Source organism: Periophthalmus magnuspinnatus, chromosome 9, assembly GCF_009829125.3.
Source record: "Periophthalmus magnuspinnatus isolate fPerMag1 chromosome 9, fPerMag1.2.pri, whole genome shotgun sequence".
Lineage (NCBI taxonomy): Eukaryota > Metazoa > Chordata > Actinopteri > Gobiiformes > Gobiidae > Periophthalmus > Periophthalmus magnuspinnatus.
The window spans coordinates 33,363,216-33,384,125 of NC_047134.1; the positions used below are offsets into that span (position 1 = coordinate 33,363,216).

The following is a 20,910-nucleotide window of genomic DNA, read 5'->3' on the forward strand; positions in this document are numbered from 1 at the left end:
TGATGATACTGCGGTGATGGTGGGATAAAAGACACAGTATTTCATGGTGCATTGTCATGATGTCTGTTTGTTGCTACCCTCCTGTACTCTCTACACTCCTCACCTGTCTGTCTGGAGCTGGGCGGAGTCTCTGACTCCCTCTGCTCACACCTGGAGCTCATCAGCGCAATCACCCTCACCTGCTGTGGGTATAAGACTCGGCAGACTACACTCGGAGCCAGACCGTCCACGTGTAAAACGTGAATGTTCCAGCTCTGTTTTTGCATCCCTGTTACCCGTCTGCTTGCTCTCATTTTGGATTTTGCCACTTTTCCAGATTCCTGATTCCTGTTTTTCAGAGCATAAAAAGAAACGTGTGTTTGTATATTTACAATAGAACACAAGTTAATTCATTTTTACAGACAGTTCACAATGTGGTTTCATGTCCTGAGAAGAATAAAAACACTTCAGAAAAAAATCTTGACCAAGGCTTTCATAATTCATGCATCAGAGGGTTAACTGACTCTTATACTCCGTCGTAGAGAGAGACTTTCTTGGGACGCTGCTCGTCTGTGGTCAGTTCAGGTCTGGACTCTGTCCTGTCCATGTCTGTTGTAGCAAATAATACATATTTTTGTTTTCACAAGGCACCAGTCTTCGCAAATAGATTATTATTCATCAAGAGCGTTATTATTTTTCCAATAGCATCACGGGCTCTTGATTGGTCAGCTGCGCGTGAGGGGGGTGGGATCTATATGACGTATGCGGAAATATCTCCACGTGAGTTCCGCAGTCCTCGGAGTAGTTTGTGCACGATTGAACAAGGTTTTATGTGACTGTTGCGTTATTATAATGTATTATAATGTATGTGCTCCGCTGCTGTGAACTGTAGCAACTGTCAGCGCGAGGACACTTCACCAGAGGCGCGTGAGCCAACGTAAACCTGCGCACGTGAGCACCGGGCTGTGCGCGTGGAGCCTGTGTCAAGGTAAAGACGTTTAGCAATTTATTATTATTACACAGACTACGAGTAGAAGCTTATTAAAACTGCTACTGCTTTCTAAATATTATTAAGGAGACTACTACTCTAAACTCTTACATTTGGTATTTTTATTTTACTACTGTTATTACAACGAAAGGCTAGTCCAAAAGGAGAGTATACAGGGTGAAGTACTACTACTAGTACTACTACAACCATACAAAATGAAAGAACCAACTACTAGTACTACCACGGCAAATAATCATTGACTACGCATGATGAAGTATTACAACTGCAACTACTGTCTAATTACTACTTTTACTACTTTTTGACACCTTGGCTTGGTGATGTTTTTCTCTAATATGTCCAACTTTTGTCTCACTGTTTCTGCCCCACAAAGTATGCATGATATTAGGCCCTGGGGGATTTTGCCTGAAAATTCTCAAAAAAAAAGATTATTTTCATTTGATTATTTATTTATTTATTTTTCCTCTCCACTAAAAAATGTTCTGAAAACTACAGAAAATGGTCTAAACTGAAGAGATTGTGGTCATATTTAACCAGTTGGCCGTTGGGGGAAGTATTTTAATGAATGAGATAAAATAAAGTATTGCATTAAACATGCAGCCCCAACATTTAATTTTATGCCACTGATTTCAGAGCGGTCAGCGCTGAATGGCCCTGTGCTGATTTTGGTCCCTGTGACTGAACTGAACTGTTTTTCTTGCATTTTCAATGCAATTTCCAATGGAAGATGGTGGGGAACATAAAAAAAATTCCAAACAAATAGATTTGAACTTCAAATTTGATTAATTGACATGTTTTATGTATTTATTTATTTATTTTGCACAGCCCTATATGATATTAAAACTTGTAAAAGACATTATACAGATTTACTGGATTATGAAATATGATGAAATTATGATATTCTGAAAATGCCCAATTTGGTTATTTCCTCTGCAAAACAACTACTATATAACTCTGTAAGTGCATATGACAAAATTTGAGATGTGCCCTCATTGAAAACATGACTGAAGGGGTTTTAGATGTCATCCAGGCATGTTTGAGTATTTTATCAATCTCTCCCAGGCCCTATTCAGATCTGTCCAGTGTTCAGCCCCCAAGCCTGTGCCACTCATGCTCCCACAAGACATTTCTCCATAAATATATACAAAAGGTTGATACAAAACTGTACACAGCAACTTCACAAGCCTGATGGGATGTGCCGTCGTTTCATTAGTGGGATCCATGCTGATTGTGTCGTGGTCGTGCTCTGAAAGACTCAGAGCATCAAAAACAAAAATAAAACTTGTTAAACTTGTTAACATGTTGTTTTCTGTGAATATAGCATTTTCAAAGGTAACCTGGTGATCTAAATATGTTATGTGTTAGCAGTTAATACCTCATAGAAGTAAAATACCCCCTCTTTAAATGTAATCACGTTAACTGTTTTGTGAAATGAGTATTCTAACCTGTCATATGCATTTAATGTAAAAGGCAGCAGAGACAGAATGAGAAACAATAAATGAGTAAATAAATTCTAGTAAATGGTGTATGTTGTTTACAGATGTCACCAGAGGATAATCTTTGTCTGAACATCTCCACTGAACCGATCTCAAGCCAGGACTGGAGCAGGATTCAGAGGAAGAGACCAGGATCTACCCAGGACAAGTGGACTCTGGTCAGTAATTTTCAGTGTAAACCAAACTGCTTATAAGGTCTGTACAATTAATCACAATCAAACTGCAATTTAAACTGACAGTTGTCAAACCACAAAGTTTGTCTGCTGAGCATTTATACACTTTGGATCACACATAAAAAATTATTTTTCTCATCATCGCCAACATTTTTTTGTTAAAATGAAGGTGTAGAAAGCTGCAGTAGGAGCTGGGGACAAAAATACACTATATCTCAAATGAAAATCTTGTTGACCACCCACATTTCAAATTTGAGGTCAATACCTGTAAAAACGAGAGTTTTACACTCATTTTATCAAGTCCAGGCCTCTCCAAATCTATCCAAATGAAGACATTTGGAGAACGTTTGGAAGAAATGCAATAACTTTTGAAAGTTTCAACCACAGACATCAGTGAGGCTCAACTGAAAACTCACACTGAGAGGAATCTGTATCTGCAGCTGCTCTATTACTGTACATTTATATATAATATCAAAACACAATATATAATGTATATTTGTATATAAAATACAGTCAAAACAAGTGGTATGGGTCAAAACAAATATATATTTACAAACACACACACTTCAAAATGTAAAGAAACACACTGGAAATTTGTCTCGATTTGAGTGCATTTTCACAGCTTTTTTACATCTTACCTTAATATTTGCCAATAGAACAAGGAGTTTTTTTGTCTTATTTCAAGTGAAGTAGCATTTGTCTCATTTCAGATGAGAAAATGCTTTTTTATTTTTTATTTTATTTTAAGTAAAACAAAACATTTTGTGCTTCTTCTATTGGCAAATCTTATTTTAAGATTTAAACTAAAATGTACTTAAATGAAGACAAGTACTACTTCATTTGAGCAATTATTAATTTATTATGTTATTTAAGATTGGATTTTTTGTTTAGGAATGCATTTTCCTCTCAAATGTTCTTGCTTCCAGGTTAAATTATGCACTGTGAATGGATTAGTGATTTGAAATGATAAATCTCTATAATAAAAATCTCAATACAATGAACAAAACACAATTCGATGTTATTTTTGAAATGGTGCCACCTTAAAGCTTGTACCAGCTGCACTGAAAGCTGATATTTTTAGCTTAGTTGTCACAGCTTCACTCCTCAGTGAAATAGCTCTTTTTTATATCCAAATGAGCCTTTAGTTGTATACTGTACAGATTACTTGCTCACTATCATGTGCTTCTGTTGGCACATAAAGGCTGGTTTATAGTCCATCATCAAATCAACATGTACAACTCCCCGACGTACCTGAGCTGATCTGAAAGCTCTGTATATATGTGCACCTCAGCCAAAAAAGTTACTAAGTTACTAAGTCACTCCCCCTTCAGAGCACTATCATAACACAGTCAGCGTGCGTTCCACTAATGAAATTACTGCACATCGCATCAGGTTTGTCAACTTGCTGTGTACAAGTTTGTAACATTCTTTTGTATATTTATGAAGAATTGGATCGATCTTGCATAATACCCCCTCTTTAAACGTTAAACGAATTTTCTTGTTGAATTATTTGTTTTTGTATTTATTTATTTTTTCTGGTTTGTTTAGAAAAGGCAACGGCGTCTCCAACGACAATCAGCATCGCTCCATGTAATCACACCAGAAGTCATCCCTGAACTTCCTCCAGCAAAGGTCAGAGGTCACCTGTTTTCTCTGCGTATTATGGTGTGATATAGTGCTTTTTGGACTGTCAGATTTGATTTTTGTTTATTATGTTATTTTTTTCACTGCTTTCACTCATTCGTGGCAAGTTACGACGAGGGCTACAAGATTAATAGCAGCCATTCAAATTGTAATTTAATTTGCGATTGAAATGAGCAATTTTTTAAAGCGCCATAATTTCCTCCACAAAGAACTAAATCTCCTGTCTTATTCTGCATTAAAGCTGCTAACCCTGTCGTTCGGATGTGTACAAACATGTTCTGAGAGGTGATTCTTTGATCATACATCTGTCTAAAATACTATGACAGATCATATTTCAGAGTTTTTCAGTTCTTCTGGATGCACTTTGAAATTTTATTAACGTGACAACACTACTTAAAACTCTATTTTGATATTAAGGGATAGATTCAATACCAGTACCACAATTGTTTTAAATGGTAGTACTTTCTTTTATATTACCATGTGGCCTTATAGCTGTGCCATCCCTCAGTCGTCCATGTAGGTTCCATAGTGGTCCAGGGGTATGTACCAGTCTATTTAGTCTTCTTTTACTTTAGTTTTCTGATGATGATTCTTCAGGGTGTGTTTAAAATGCGATCTAGATAACTCTACTAGTCACTCACTCATGTCATTGTGAGTGATGTGTCTTGCCCCAGGGATGGTATGGGTTACAAACTGCCCACCTTGGTCTTGTAAGATTTGTAATATGTCTTCTGATGGTTTAGGCCCCGCCCCCTGATGACAGCACCTCTACAAAACCACAGAAGCGGAGGAAGAAGGAAGGAGGAGACAAGGATGCAGGAAGTGAGGACATGGGAAGCGAGGATAAACCGGTTAAAATCAGAAAGAAAAAGCTGAAGGACAGATTGGTGAAGGACAAAAAGGAGGGAGTTGTAGCAGACGAGGACACAGGCAAAGGCAGAGGAGATGACACAGGAGACGAGAAGGAAGGAGACAACGAGACAACCAAAGGATCCTTCAAGACATCCTCCCTGTTCAAGCACAACCCCGAGATCCCCGTCATACAAAGGTCAGATACACTTTCAGGCAAAATTTTAAACTGAAATAAATACTTTTTCATAAAATACAAAAATCTCTTGCCTCCTCTCTCCTTGGTTGCTCTCTTCTTGTTTCCTCTCTCCTCGGTTGCCCTCTCCTTGGTTGCCCTCTCCTTGGTTGCTCTCTTCTTGTTTCCTCTCTTCTTGTTTCCTCTCTCCTTGGTTGCCCTCTCCTTGTTTCCTCTCTCCTGGTTTCCTCTCTCCTTGGTTTCCTCTCTCCTTGGTTTCCTCTCTCCTTGGTTTCCTCTCTCCTTGGTTTCCTCTCTCCTTGGTTGCCCTCTCCTTGGTTGCCCTCTCCTTGGTTGCTCTCTCCTTGTTTCCTCTCTCCTTGGTTTCCTCTCTCCTTGTTTCCTCTCTCCTTGGTTGCCCTCTCCTTGTTTCCTCTCTCCTTGTTTCCTCTCTCCTTGGTTTCCTCTCTCCTTGTTTCCTCTCTCCTTGGTTGCCCTCTCCGTGGTTGCCCTCTCCTTGGTTGCTCTCTTCTTGTTTCTTCTCTCCTTGGTTGCTCTCTTCTGGTTTCTTCTCTCCTTGGTTGCCCTCTCCTTGGTTGCCCTCTCCTTGTTTCCTCTCTCCTTGTTTCCTCTCTCCTTGTTTCCTCTCTCCTTGTTTCCTCTCTCCTTGTTTCCTCTCTCCTTGTTTCCTCTCTCCTTGTTTCCTCTCTCCTTGGTTGCCCTCTCCGTGGTTGCCCACTCCTTGGTTGCCCTCTCCTTGTTTCCTCTCTTCTTGTTTCCTCTCTCCTTGGTTGCCCTCTCCTTGGTTGCCCTCTCCTTGGTTGCCCTCTCCTTGGTTGCCCTCTCCTTGGTTGCCCTCTCCGTGGTTGCCCTCTCCGTGGTTGCCCTCTCCGTGGTTGCCCTCTCCGTGGTTGCCCTCTCCGTGGTTGCCCTCTCCTTGTTTCTTCTCTCCTTGGTTGCCCTCTCCTTGTTTCCTCTCTCCTTGTTTCCTCTCTCCTTGTTTCCTCTCTCCTTGTTGCCCCTCTCCTTGTTGCCCCTCTCCTTGTTTCCTCTCTCCTTGTTTCCTCTCTCCTTGTTTGCCCTCTCCGTGGTTGCCCTCTCCGTGGTTGCCCTCTCCGTGGTTGCCCTCTCCGTGGTTGCCCTCTCCGTGGTTGCCCTCTCCGTGGTTGCCCTCTCCTTGTTTCTTCTCTCCTTGGTTGCCCTCTCCTTGTTTCCTCTCTCCTTGGTTGCCCTCTCCTTGGTTGCCCTCTCCTTGGTTGCCCTCTCCGTGGTTGCCCTCTCCGTGGTTGCCCTCTCCGTGGTTGCCCTCTCCGTGGTTGCCCTCTCCGTGGTTGCCCTCTCCGTGGTTGCCCTCTCCGTGGTTGCCCTCTCCTTGTTTCTTCTCTCCTTGGTTGCCCTCTCCTTGTTTCCTCTCTCCTTGGTTGCTGTTTTTGCTCTCTCCACCCTTGTCTTCTCCTCTCTCTTCTCCTCTCCTCTCTCATGGTCTCATTTCTCCTTGCATCCTTTCCCCTTGTCTTCTCTCTCCTTGGTTCCTCTCTCTGCGTCTCCTGTCCTTGTCTTCTCAGATCGTCTGTGTCTCAGTTGAAGGAGGAAGTCTTCAGTAGTTCATCTTTTGAGGATCTGGACCTTCATCCCCATCTGGTAACACGCCGTTTTCGCTCTGATCAGCTCATTTAAACACTCATCTGCTCTGATTGGCTAATTGTAACATACTTCTCCCGTGATTATTACAGGTAGCAACGCTGAATAAAGTCCTGAATGTGTCCACTATGACCAGGTCTGAACCAGGATTTGTTTGTTTTTGTCCATTTCTTGTTCTTTTTTCATCTCATTTCCTGTCCCTCAGTGTGCAGCAGAGGACTATCCCGTTGCTGATGTCGGGGCGAGATGCTGTGGTCAGGTCCCAGACAGGATCAGGTTAGTACCTGAGCTAAACCAAGAACTAAACCCAAGGATCTAAACCGGGGACTAATCCACAGATCTAAACCAGGGACTGACCCAGGGACGACTGACTACTGTTTCATCTGGGAGGCTGAGCTTTAGTATAAATTCTTGTGCTCCCCATGACACTGTAAATGTGTATGCTCTGTGTGGTGCAGGAAAGACCCTGTCATATGCCGTCCCCCTGGTACAGAGTCTTCAGTCTCGTCAGTCCAAAGTCCACCGGTCCCAGGGCCCTTTGGCTCTCATCTTGGTCCCCACCAGAGAGGTAACTACTACTTCTAAACTACCCAAACATACAAATACTGACCAGATTTAATCTGTTTTCAAACCTTGCCTCAGATTATTTATACATTCATCTATAGATAAAAAAGAGATGGATTGGTCAGATGCAAAGGACAAATTAAAAACACATTGAAGTGTGCCTTAAAAATGCATTATGTAACCTTTCCGGTTGGTTTCTGGTGTTCTGCTTGTTATTGCTGTGCCCTGAATGTTCCACAATATACCATTAAACTCATTTGTCTTGCAGTTATTTCATTATAGTTGGCTTTTTTTTTTTTGCTCAAAACTCCTTTGCCCAAATTTGACCTAAAACTTGTCCTGCTTGGCCCCATGGAGGTGGAGACATTTAACATTATACTGTGGAACATTCTAGCTCATATCAATAACATCTCCACAAACAAATGGTCTGAAAATGTAGTGCACCTTTTAACCATAACTTTTATGCTAAACCTTTGGCCTGTTTGCAGTTGGCTCTTCAGACCTTCCACACTTTGCAGAAGCTTCTAAAGGTGAGAATGGAAAAAGCATAAAGTGGTTTCATTAACGGTATGTGTTAATAACGGACAGAACTATGACATGATGCGCCGCGTACAACAATTGGATCAATACAATGCAATACAATATTAGTCACATGATTTTTAATTTGTTTATTTTTTATATGATGTATTGCAGATGTATTTTTATGTGTCGATTAACTGAATCAGACACACATATATTTGATTATATTTTTGCACGATATTGCACAATTTTTTTGCAGCAGTACTACAAAGTTAAAACTGGCCAGACCCATTCTGCAATCTTCTTTTCAGAGTGGTTAAACATATTATAATTGTTTCCCTTCACCATTTAATCAGACCAAATTGGATTAGGTGTGATTCATGCATGTTTGAGCAATCTTTAATAACTTATTTTCAAAATGCGATATTGCAGATCAACCCCCGTTTTCACCACCACTGGTCTGTACTAACTTTGTTCTTCTATTTTATTTTCGGTGATACTTGTAGGCATAGTAATTTTGTTATAAATTTAAAAAAAAAAGTCCGCTAGGAGCTGCTGACAATTTCATTTTTTTGTTGTGATGTTTTATTTCTTATATAAAGTCATTTTATGATTAATATTGCGATTAAAAATGTCCAAGTTACATCGATTATAACTATATAGCAGATACAAGCACAATAGCCCTTCTTTAAAAGGCCCATATTTAGCTTTTTTGTGGTCTACTTATATAATGTTGTTTCCTCATCAAAACATGGAGTTGTGGATTTATGTCACTCACACGTTTTTGCTCCGCTGTGATTTTAAACTTGATACACCTTCACTAGAATCATTGCCAGTGGAATTGCCAGTCTCTACTTAACAAAAGGTAAAAGGAAGCTGTTAATTTATTTTACCACTACATGACATCAAAAGGTGGAACAGAGCATTTTGAGCTTTGGGGATATAGTCCTCAAACATCTGTGAATGAAACAAAACACAACTCCAGGTATATTTTTGTTGAGGTATAACATGGGTTAAAGCTCACAAGAGTAAATTTCACGTAATATAGGACCTTTTTAAAGTGTTCTCTAGCTGAATATGTTGACTCCAAGTCTTTGAGCAGCTTTAGCTCAAAGTGTCCTCCACACAAAGATGCATAACTTTCCAGAGCTTGAGCGAGGCGTAACCCTCTCATGCCCACGCCAAATGTAAAGACGGAGGATCAAATCTCGTGAGATCGGTTTTCCCGCGTGTGTAGTCTCATGGTAGTTTGGTCTTGCAAGATCTCGTGGTCTGAGAACTTGTTCCATTCCTAATCAATAACTGTACATTTGTGTTCAGCCATTCATGTGGATTGTGCCTGGAGTGCTGATGGGGGGAGAGAAGAGGAAGGCGGAGAAGGCCAGGTCTGGATCATTTCTGTTTTTTGTTGTGTTTTTTTTTCTTTTAGAGGGGGTATTATGTACAATTGTTGTTATTGTTTTAAGCTTTCTACATTGTTACTTTGTTCCCTTATCAAAACCATGCCTGAAGAGGTTTTAGATGTCATCCCTGCATGTTTCAGTAATCTAGTGATCTCTCCCAAGCCTTATTCAAACCCTCTTTACAGTTAGCAGTTCCATAAATGTACAAAAGCATGATGCGAAACAAATATACCACGACCTGATGCGATATGCAGTAATTTCATTAATGAGATGCTAATTGTGATGTGACAGTGCTCTGAAGGGGGAGTGACTCAGTGCAGAGAGCAAAGAGAGGGCAGACTCAAAAATGAAATTGAAACTTACATATATATTTATAGCATATTTAAATTACAATATTACCTTTTTATTGTTTTGAAAATGTTATGTTTTATGTGTTAGCAGTTAATACCCACAGAAGTAAAATATCTCATCTTTATCAGCAAAATGACATTAAATTCTTTCCATGTGTGTAAATTTCCAGGCTGCGCAAAGGCGTGAACATCCTGGTAGCGACTCCAGGCCGTTTGGTGGATCACATCAAGAACACCCTGAGCCTGGCCTTCAGCTCCCTCTGCTGGCTGGTGCTGGACGAGGCAGACAGGTGAAGTGCACGCAGTACATTTGCATGTTACTTTCATTGGGTTTTGATGTTTATTGTTCATGTGGTGCAGGATGTTGGACCTGGGCTTCGAGAAGGACCTCACGGTGATCATGAACTCTTTAAACTCGTCTGGATCCAAAAGACAGAATGTCCTCCTGTCAGCCACCATATTCCAAGGTACTGCTGTCTACCAGCAGGAGATTTGTTTTGCAGATATGCACTGTTTGTACTGTTATTGGCCTTTAAGCATGCTCCTGAGTGCCTTTTTGCTCAAATTTTACAACTTTAAATACTGACTTCTTCTCACTATCAATCAATTGATATCACTTTATTTGTCCTTGAGGGACAATTTAAGCTTATTGAGCAGTAAAATATAATAATGATACAAAAAGCTCAAAAGTCTGTGCAGTCCAACAGTTAGCGTCATTAGATCCAGTGTCAGAGACAGATATTTCTGTTGGTGTAGAAAGCCTGTTGCATCCATGGATACAGGAAAAACAACTTGACTTCTGTCATTTGTACAGCACAAACTGCACTTTTCAAAATATTAAGTACAAAATTTAAGATAAAATTTTTTTTTTAAGTTTTAAAACTAGCCAGTCAGCCACAAGAGCAGCCAACCACAACTATGGCAAACATGGAAACACGATGGACACCTTGTCCCTAGAGGTGTGTTCCAGTACCGGAAGTGGGACGCTGTCTACTGGCAGTAAGGAAATTACACTGCCTGGATTTAACTAAGCTAATAGGTACGTGCCTCCTATCGAATAATTACTCTATGTTCAGCAACAGTCTGTGCTCAAAGAATGAGATCAGCAGACACCTGAATATACTGAATGACCAGGTTATTCCATCAATGGATTTTTTCTTCCCTGATGGCACGGGCATAATCCAAGATGACAATGCCAGGATTCATCGGGCTCAAATTGTGACAGAGTGGTTCAGGAGCATGAGACGTCATTTTCACACAGAGTCCAGACCTTAACCCCATTGAGAATCTTTGGGATGTGCTGGAGAAGCTTTGTGCAGCGTCAGACTCGACCATCATCAGTGCAACATCTTGGTGAAAAATTTATGCAACACTGGATGGAAATAAATCTTGTGACATTGCAGAAGATTATCAAAACAATGCCACAGCGAACGTGTGATCAAAGCTAAAGGCGGAACAACGAAATATTGGCGTGTGCAATCTTTTTTTTTGGTGGCAACTTTTTTTTTTGGGTAGGCAGTGTATTATTCAATAAGCACCTAATAACTAAAGTTAGCAACTTTGTCCAGCATGTTAACAGACACATGCAATTGCAATGAATGCAATTTGATGGACTTAAAATCCATCCTGAATATGGACTTAAAAACAGCCCTGGAGACCTGGACCCTTAACGTTATGTCTAGGCCTGTCACGATAGCACATTTTGAAGCGTGATGTAGTGCTATACTGCAATAAACAATAATATTAAAACTACTTTGTGCCACTGATACAATAACAATAATGCACTATAATCCTTGTAAACTTGTACATTTTTTGTGTCAATTTTTAAATAGTATCATTAAGAGGCATGAGCTGCAACAAATACATAACAAATTTAACCAATAATTAGCCATAAGCCAAGTCACTTATTTAACCTTTTTAGTGCTCAAATGTTATTGTATTAAAACAAAAATACCCCACAAAGAAATTGTTCACAAACGATTTTGAGCCCCAAAATATATTGTTCCAGCTTTGATATAATAAATGATAAGTCGATGTTATTGTGACAAGCAAGTCACAAAACTGGGGATTTCAAAATTACTTGTTTTTTATGAGACTTAAAAGCGGGCTTTCTAAGCAAGGATTCATCAAACAAGTGTGAATAAAGCAAAATACAACTCCAGGTAGGTTTTTGACAAGAAAACAATGTTATAATAAGGTTATAAGGTCAAAAAAGTCCGTTTTAGTTCATGTGTTCTTTAGTATATGGCCTTCTCTTTGCTGTTAGCTGGTGGTCATGTTTGTTTTGATGGTCATATTCAGGTAGGTTAGATTTCATTGTAGGAAGGAAAAACCATATGAAGGTGAAATTTTTTTCTGGAAAGTGGTCTGCCCCCTGCTTGTTTTTACTTTGTTAATGTCATACGTTGGACATTCAAGGGAATCTGTCTTGTATTTAATCAATCACACGTAATAGCAAAAAAATACCTTAAAAACTGTGAAATATTCTGGAGACAGTCGGTGAACCCCTTCCACCAGAAAATGTATGTAGTACACCTTTTTAAATAATGAAACAAATCTGATATTTCCAAAGTTTAAACCACAAAAATGAGACATATCTGAAGGAATGCTGAAAGAAACATAAATGTGCAAATAATTTCATATTGTCAACATAAACATTTTGTCACTTGAAGAGTAACCAAAACTGGTATTGTTACTTCAATACAAATATGACTCAAGTAGGAATAAAAGTATGCTAGAACAGCACTCTGAAAAGTACAATATCTTTAAAAAGTTACTCAAGTAAATGTTACTGAGCACCACCTCTCAGTGATATAACCTTTTGTGCCTCTTTTGTAGGAGTGATGCGATTGGTCGACGTCTGTTTGAACGATCCAGTCACGATCCAGGTGTCTGACTGCGAGGCTGCCCTTTCTGCTGCTTCGGTCCAATCAGAGAGCTCCCCCAGCACAGCTGTCCAATCAGAGAGCTTCACTGTCCCCGAGGGCCTGAAACAGTTTGTTGTGATTGTCCCCAGTAAAGTCCGCCTCGTCTGCCTTGCTGCGCTCATCCTGGACAAGTGTCAGGTGTGATGGCAAAGATATAGAAATAAATAAATCTGTGCATTATATCTTTACTTACTTAGAGGTAGTACTTGGTGTATAGCATTGAAAAAACGAAAATAAACTTCTTTTGCTTCAGGTTAATCAGAACAAGATGGTGGTGTTTGTGTCCAGTTGTGAGGTGGTCGAGTTCCTCCATCGGCTCCTGTCCTTCGTCCTGAACAAACCCTCCACCAATCAGGCACTGACTTTTCTGCGTCTCCATGGTAACATGAAGCAGGAGGTATGAACTTGTTCTGTTACATGCAGTTCAGTTTGTCACATAAATTACTAATTATTTTCTAAGAATAGTAATCATTAAAAGTGGTTTGAATGTCTTGAAGGTGGAAAAACACTATATAAAAAATGTGACGATTTACCTAAAGTTTTTAATTTACAGATGACAGAGTCTTTGATTGCATTATTTTTAAATGTCCAGTGTATGTGCAGCAAAGCTGAGTTTATTTTATAATATATATTCATTTCCTCATCTCTCTTTTCTCTCGCTCTCCTGCCGCTCACTCAACTCACAGCAACTGGACTCTCTAATATCTAGTATCTCTAATCGGCCAAAGAATTGTACCCTGATAAAAAAAAGATCCAACTTTGTAGTACTGCTACACCAGAGTTAACCCTCGATGTTACCGCCCTCTAATTGAGCTTCATAGTACAAGGCTCTGGTGCAATAAGCTTCGTCTTCAATGCCTACAGTTCCAACCATTATTATTTATATGACTTATTACCATATGCATTACTAGTATTGTTCTGTATTCCAGTTCACACTGTACATTGTGTGTATATTTATTGCAGGAGCGCATGGAGGTGTTCGGACAATTCTCGGAAGCCCGCTCTGGAGTTCTGCTGTGCACGGTGACTATACAATCTACATTTACATGCATGTCAGGAAAACTGAATAATCTAGCCTAGATTTAAACTGATTTGTCAAAATGTAAACCCAGGCACTACGGTTGAGGTGCCGTGGTTTGAATTTCCCAGATCCCAATAACACTCACTACATTTACATGGGCACCTCTGCGCCTAATGGAAATCAGATACCTGCTGCATGCAATAGCACAGTCCGAGTACGAATTGGCTTCTTCAGACAACCATTGTGTTTATGATTATATTTTAATAATAGGATTGTGTTCCTGTGTTCTGAAGAATTGACAAAAAGACTGAACTATGAACTGAAAAACTAGTACAAGAGTCACATTTCAGAACATTTGCAGCCAATTATGATTTTCCAATTGCAATTTAGATTCAGTTGCAATTAATCTTGCAGTCCTACAGGCCTATTGGCATGCATAGACTAGAAGAGGCATTCAACTGCACAAGGTAAGAAATAGCCTGGAAAATATTATACATTCGTTTGGACGTGTACTCACTCGTTTTAGATCAGCAGTTATGACAAACTGTGGTCCCTTCACCACAGACTAGCATATGTTTTATTGATGTGGCTACCTTAAAGCCATAGTATGTAACTTTTAAGACCAAAAATGGACTGGAAGCATTTTTTTTTTCATTTGGTTGTTTTTATTGCACAGAAACTTAAAAAAAGCATTCATCCTTGCTGTGAGCATGCTTACATCTCGACAAACCTGACTCTTATTTGGCCTGGAGGATGACGGCCTCCTGCTTGTTTTCATGGAAATGTCGTATTTTGGCTTTTATATTCTGGAGCAGAGCATAAAACTTAATCTGTCACTGTCGCCCTTCCTTTGACGCTTCGGTAGTTTTCCACATTAAATATGTTTATTTGTGCTGTGGAGACTAAATCACTGAATAACGTGGTTTGTATCAATGTAGCATTTTCTGCCAAAATCATATATGAAGGGATGGTCCCCATGCCCCATAAGTCTCAGGCCTGGTCAAACGTGATCATGCAATCAAATTTCTTTTTTTCAGTGACGTGAAACAAAGGACCTCATTGTTCACCCTCATTTAAATAAAATGAAAGTTGATCTTACCTCAGAGTTTAGTGCTTAGTGCATTGATTCTGTAGAAATCCACAATGTTTCCCTTTCCTTATTATTTTTTTCTATACGTGCAGACCATGCTTGTCCCGATTGGCTAATCCACCCGTCAATCATGCCCATTTAAAAACGGGAAGATTGACCGGTGACTAGACTCACATCTTTGTATAGTATTGAGGAAGTGTGTATTCTGGATCCCAGGCAGGGTTATATGCATGATGGACATTTTATTAGCAATTATAGCTGCAAAGATTTAGTGATAATGCTAAATTATTAGGAGCACCTGAATGTCTCTTAGTCCCCTGTTCGCACAATTTAATTGTTTTGCACACAATTGTGTAAATTTAAACTGTTTGGCTCAGTGCCATGGTCTAACTCTTTGTGTGTTTCAGGACGTTGCAGCTCGAGGGCTGGATCTGCCTCAAGTCTCATGGATCATCCAGGTTCATTTTTATTTTTGCAACTCTCTTGTTTCTATGATTTTACTGCTTTGCCTTGAATGTTCCACAGTGTAAAGTCAAAAGCATCCAAATTTCATTTATTTCAATAAAGTCGATTCTTACTGTGAGCGAGGTCACCTCTTCACAGATCTGACGTTATCTTGCCCTGTTGGCACCACACACTTGACTTCATGGAGTTCGCTAAAGTGGAACTAAATACTAAATCAACTATTTTGGTGGTGTTTTCAATAGTATTGTCCACTGTTCCCAGTCATTTTTGGTAGTTTTAGTGCAAACTATAAATTTGCACACAAAGTGTGTGCAATTGACTGATAACAACCAGTAGTTTCTAATTACAGACACCTGGCTGCAGGGGCGGAGTTTGGTCTCACAGGTGTCCACATTTCGATCACACTGTCCCTCAGCCAGAGAAGTTACATAGTGCACCCCTAATATCTAGACACATCCTTAAATCTCTTACCCCCTCAAAAACAAATTAAAACTTTTGTACATTTGACAGAATTGTATTTTTTGGTATGCTTTCGAGTGAGGTGGCTTGTTCAGTTCTGGTCAGATTGCTGGTGAACACTGCCTTATATCTGTCTGTTAGCTAGGTCTCTTGAACTGGCCAAACAGAGCTGTAAACAAATGTGTTAGTTTCAGTGTAGTTGGCTCCTCCCTTCAAAGTGTAATAATAATAATAATAATAATAATAATAATAATAATAATAATAATCCTCATTGTCTTTGGCCCAGTTCACAGCCCCAGTGTCGGTGGCAGAATACGTGCACAGAGCTGGGCGGACAGCGCGGGCGGGGCACAGTGGGCACAGTCTGCTGCTGCTGGGACCTCACGAGTCCAGCTTTATCTCAGTACTCAACCAGCATCGCCTAGACCCCGAACCGCTCCCACTCACAGAGCTGCTGTCAGTGCTGCTGAAGGATGACAGATACAGGGGGAGAGGACACTACCATAGCCAGGTACTACTACTACAACAACTATTACATGTACTACACCGAACCACTACAACAACCAGCACCGCCTAGACCCCAAACTGCTCACAGCTCACCGCTCCCACTCACAGAGCTGCTACTACTACTACTACTACTATTACTACTACTACTACTACTACATGTACTACTGAGAACCGCTCCCACTCACAGAGCTGCTAGTACTACTACTACTACTACTACTACTATTACTACTACTACTACTACTACATGTACTACTGAGAACCGCTCCCACTCACAGAGCTACTACTACTACTACTACTACTACTACTACTACTACTATTACATGTACTACTGAGAACCGCTCCCACTCACAGAGCTGCTAGTACTACTACTACTACTACTACATGTACTACTGAGAACTGCTCCCACTCACAGAGCTGCTAGTACTACTACTACTACTACTACTACTACTACATGTACTACTGAGAACTGCTCCCACTCACAGAGCTGCTGTCAGTGCTGCTGAAGGATGACAGAAAAGGGCAGAGGCCACTACCACAGCGAGGTGCTGCTACTACTACTACTACTACTACTACTATTACATGTACTACGGAGAACTGCTCCCACTCAAAGAGCTGCTAGTACTACTACTACTACTACTACTACTACTACTACTACTATTACATGTACTACTGAGAACTGCTCCCACTCACAGAGCTGCTAGTACTAGTAGTAGTACCATGAGTACTAGTACGGCTAGAGCCAGGTGAGAGCGATTATTGCTATCATTACTACTATTATTTTTACTATTAATTACCCCTACACCTCACTGCCAATATTAATTGAAGGACTGCTGCTATTACTACTACCATTACTATGACTACAGTACTTGGCTCTGAGCTGTGTTTTTCTCTCCCAGAGTTCAGACAAGGCTCGTGAGCAGGAGATCAAGGAGAGAGCCACTGTTCTACAGACGGAGTTTGAAAACTTTGTCCACTCTGACCCAGAGAGACTCAGTGCCGCCAAGAGAGGTACTACTACTACTACTACTACTACTACTACCACTACTACTAGTACTACTACTACCACCACCACCAATACTATGACTACTACTGTTGGGGTACAGTGGGTAGTATTCCAGCATCACAGCAAACTGGTTTAAGGTTGATTCCAAACCAATATTGCTAGTTTGGGTAAAGGGTCTTTATTGCGCTAATTTTGGCTCTTTCATAATATTGTATCCTCATCAAAAACATACCTGGAGTTGTGTTTTGTTCCATTCACACATGTTTAATACACAAATCCTGCATATCTAGTTCCTCTCTCTAACTGATGCAGGAAGGTAACATGGGTAAATTGAGAGCGTTGCCGTTCAACTCAGCTCCTTCTTTATCACAACAGTGAAGTCAGTCCGGTTGTGGTAAAGAAAATCTGCCTGTTAATGTCATGCTCCATCCTTTCCTCACTCGTGAACAAGAACCTGGGATACCCCTCCACTTGACGTAGGGACTCTCCACCCATCTGCACCTAGAACTGCAGTCCATAAATACAATGAACAGAATGCTTTGAGTGCTCCTGTGTTATTAGGCATGTTTCTATATCCAAATGTGTGAATGAAACAAAATACAACTCTGGATATGTTTTTGATGAGGTAACACATGAGGTGCACTTTGAATTACCTTGTGTACGAATTGTGCTATACAAATAAACTTGCCTTGCCTTGCCTAACAACATTATTTATATATATAAGAACATGAGTAAAAGCTCAAATGAATCAGTTGTGTAATATAGGTCCTTTTAATACAGGTGCTCCTTTTTTTCTGTCAACCTTAAAACATTCTGGAGTTGCTAACTTGTGGATTAGAATATTGTGATTAAGATCCTGGCTCAAAATCAGGATAAGAGCGTGGCTATGGAAATGTGTAGAGTATTTTGATGTAAACATTTGTTGCTATAATAGTGTTGGTGTTATAATGGTGTTATGGCCCGTATTTTCCATTTGACTTCCTACTTTGGACGTGTTTTTATTTATCCAAATTTCTGGTCCCTGCTCAGCTCTGCAGTCTTTCCTCCGGGCCTACACCTCATACCCCTCTCACCTCAAACAAATCTTCCACATCCGCCATCTCCATCTGGGACACACTGCCAAGAGCTTTGGCCTGAGGGATGCTCCACGAGGGCTGGGAGAAGCAACTAGGAGCGCCAAGGCTGGAAAGAGACAAGAGAAGTGGCAGGACAAGAGGCCAGGAAAACCACAGCCATGGAAGAAGAATAAGGAGGCGGCAGGAACAAAGAAGAGGTGGGTGCAGAGACGACGAGTAGGAGTTGTTATTTTAGTATTGTGGCAACACGTGCTGGGGCAGAATGATGAAATGTGGCTGCCATTTGGTGACAGAGACATGTTCATCTCGACTATGTTGGGTGAAACTCAGGAACAGTGGCAACATTCAGTTAAGTAGGGTTTGAAGTGCAAACGGAATGCTCTCACATCTGAAAGAATCCAGAGCACCATGTCCAAGTCCGAGCAGTCAGAGTCCGAGGTTTAAAAAATGCACTTGATTCTAATCGACTCTTTCCATCAGTGTCATGAATATACACAATTCCATTTAAAATTCTAATTTGCATCTCTTCAGAACAACTATTTCAATATTATCTTGTTTGCTGTATCTACTACATGAACATTTTGGCTGCTAACAGTTATCAATCATCCCCAATTAATAAATTATAATAAATACAAATTAGTAATTAATGCAGAATATAATTTATCATAAGTAATGAGGAATGTAACTCTCCTGTATCTTAATGTGACACAGTATATCTTAATACAATTCAGTGTATCTTGATGCTCTTGATGGTCCAACTCCCAGGTTTGATTTTACTCTTTGAACGGGGCCCATATAGGCCCATGTGCAAGAAGTGGACGAACAATTGCTATATTGTTTTCTCATATAGTTTGAAAAAAGCAAAGCATACAGAAAAGACCAGGGTCTCATTTATCAAGCATTTGCTCATCTGCTAAACACGCTAAAGTTATAGAAAAACCTGACGCTATTTCTCGGTTTTGTTTCTATGACGGAATGAATATGCAAAACGGGGTATTTTCACCAACGTGCACAAAATATGAGGCAAAAATGCAAATGAACTATGAGAGATAAAGCTGTGTGATGATATAATGAGGTGGAGAAACTGGTGGAAACATTTTACAAAGGATAGCTGCTGCATTTTGTGCACCTATAGTGATTTAAATTAAAAACAACCAACAAGGAATAGATAACCTAATGACATATTTTCAAAGCAGCAGTAATAAAACAAACTTTTTTTATCCATCAAACTGCTTTCACATGTTTTAAAACAGAGACTGTTCCATGTCCTAAAGGGGAAACTGCGGAGTTGCAGAACTCTGCAGAAATTCGGATTGAGACTCGATGTGCATGCTTATCTCTGCACTGCTCCGATGCCACAGGCATGTGCTTTCGTGTATTTAAGTCCAAAGTGAAAAGGATAACGCTGGTTTTCACGACTCCTTCAGATGCTCCTTAATCCAAATGTTATCTGATAATGTGGTAAGTAAAACTTCAACAGTTCAACAACCCACAGGAGCAGAGGTACACACTTTTGTACTGAACGCTCTCATTTACAGATCAGTTTTGCAACAGAGATAATGTGTGCATTCCTAGTGGTTTGGTAAATTACGTGCAACATGTCCTCAAATTGCACATGCTATTGACTGATTTCTGAGTAAAATTGGAAATATTCTAATAAATGATTCCAACTAAAGCTAGATTAAATGTGATCTTCTAACTGTGTTTGTTTGTTGTATTCAGGTGGAGTAGCTCTCTCAGGTACTCAGACCTGCTCCGCTCAGAGTTCGACTCAGGACTTCAGCCCAAGACCAAGAAGAACCGGCCCAAGTCTCAGGTCAGTCCTGACCTGGTTTAGACCTGGGCTAGTTCTGTTTTAGTACAGGACTTTATGGACTAGTGAATGCTGTGATGAAGAGTCTGAAAAATATTGTAAATTGATTTTTAAAATAAATATTGTCTGTGTGTGATCTTCTGGTATTTGTTGTTTATTTACAAATTCCAGCTTACAGAAGGGATGTTAAGTTTTATTTTTGTTTAAAAAAAACAAAACACTGTACATGTTTTATAATCTCAAACATGCAGGGATAACATCTAAAACCTCTTCAAGCATGATTTTGATGAGGAAATTACATTATAATATCGTAGAAAACAAAAAATACTTTTTACTTTAAAATACTTTAATGTACCGTATTTGTATTAGCAGTTATGTGTAAGACAAAAAATACCATCAAGTAACTTACTAGTAGCCTTACAATGTAGTATTTAAGGCCAGTAATAAAATACTAAAAATTACAAATACAAAAAAAAAACTCTACCTATGTCAATTGTCATCAGTTCCATCCAAAATACAGAGACAATTTACACACAACAAAGGCATTTTTCAGACTGTTTAAACATCGATTTGGAGGTGTCTAATAACTGTTGTGTAGACAAGTTTTGGCGCTTGTTAACTTTATTTTTTCTAGGTAACATACGTCTTCATATGTCATATTTGCTGGATTATGAATCCTCATTACTGTTATTTTTTTCTTATGCCATATGTGGGAAAAAAAATCACTTTTGTCTTAACACCTTTTTCAAA

General features: G+C 39.7%; 1 protein-coding gene across 3 annotated transcripts; it reads left to right on the forward strand.

Annotated features, from left to right (window-relative positions):
• Positions 1–720: 720 nt before the first annotated feature.
• On the forward strand, positions 721–20,296 carry ddx31 (DEAD (Asp-Glu-Ala-Asp) box polypeptide 31). 3 transcript variants are annotated; one of them, XM_055224334.1, is made up of 20 exons: positions 721–759; positions 2,526–2,639; positions 4,203–4,286; positions 5,042–5,346; positions 6,888–6,963; positions 7,056–7,099; positions 7,169–7,239; positions 7,422–7,531; positions 8,016–8,057; positions 9,367–9,431; positions 9,970–10,089; positions 10,160–10,266; positions 12,638–12,864; positions 12,980–13,123; positions 13,690–13,749; positions 15,245–15,295; positions 16,048–16,272; positions 17,165–17,276; positions 18,301–18,544; positions 20,070–20,287. In XM_055224334.1, exons 1-20 carry the CDS (start codon positions 742–744, stop codon positions 20,182–20,184), a joined length of 2,334 nt encoding a protein of 777 aa, XP_055080309.1. In that variant the 5' UTR covers positions 721–741; the 3' UTR covers positions 20,185–20,287. The 3 variants fall into 3 exon arrangements, with proteins under 3 accessions (XP_055080309.1, XP_033828508.2, XP_055080310.1); XM_055224335.1 differs by having other exon boundaries at positions 753–967; positions 20,070–20,296; XM_033972617.2 differs by lacking the exon at positions 4,203–4,286.
• The last annotated feature ends 614 nt before the right edge of the window (positions 20,297–20,910 follow it).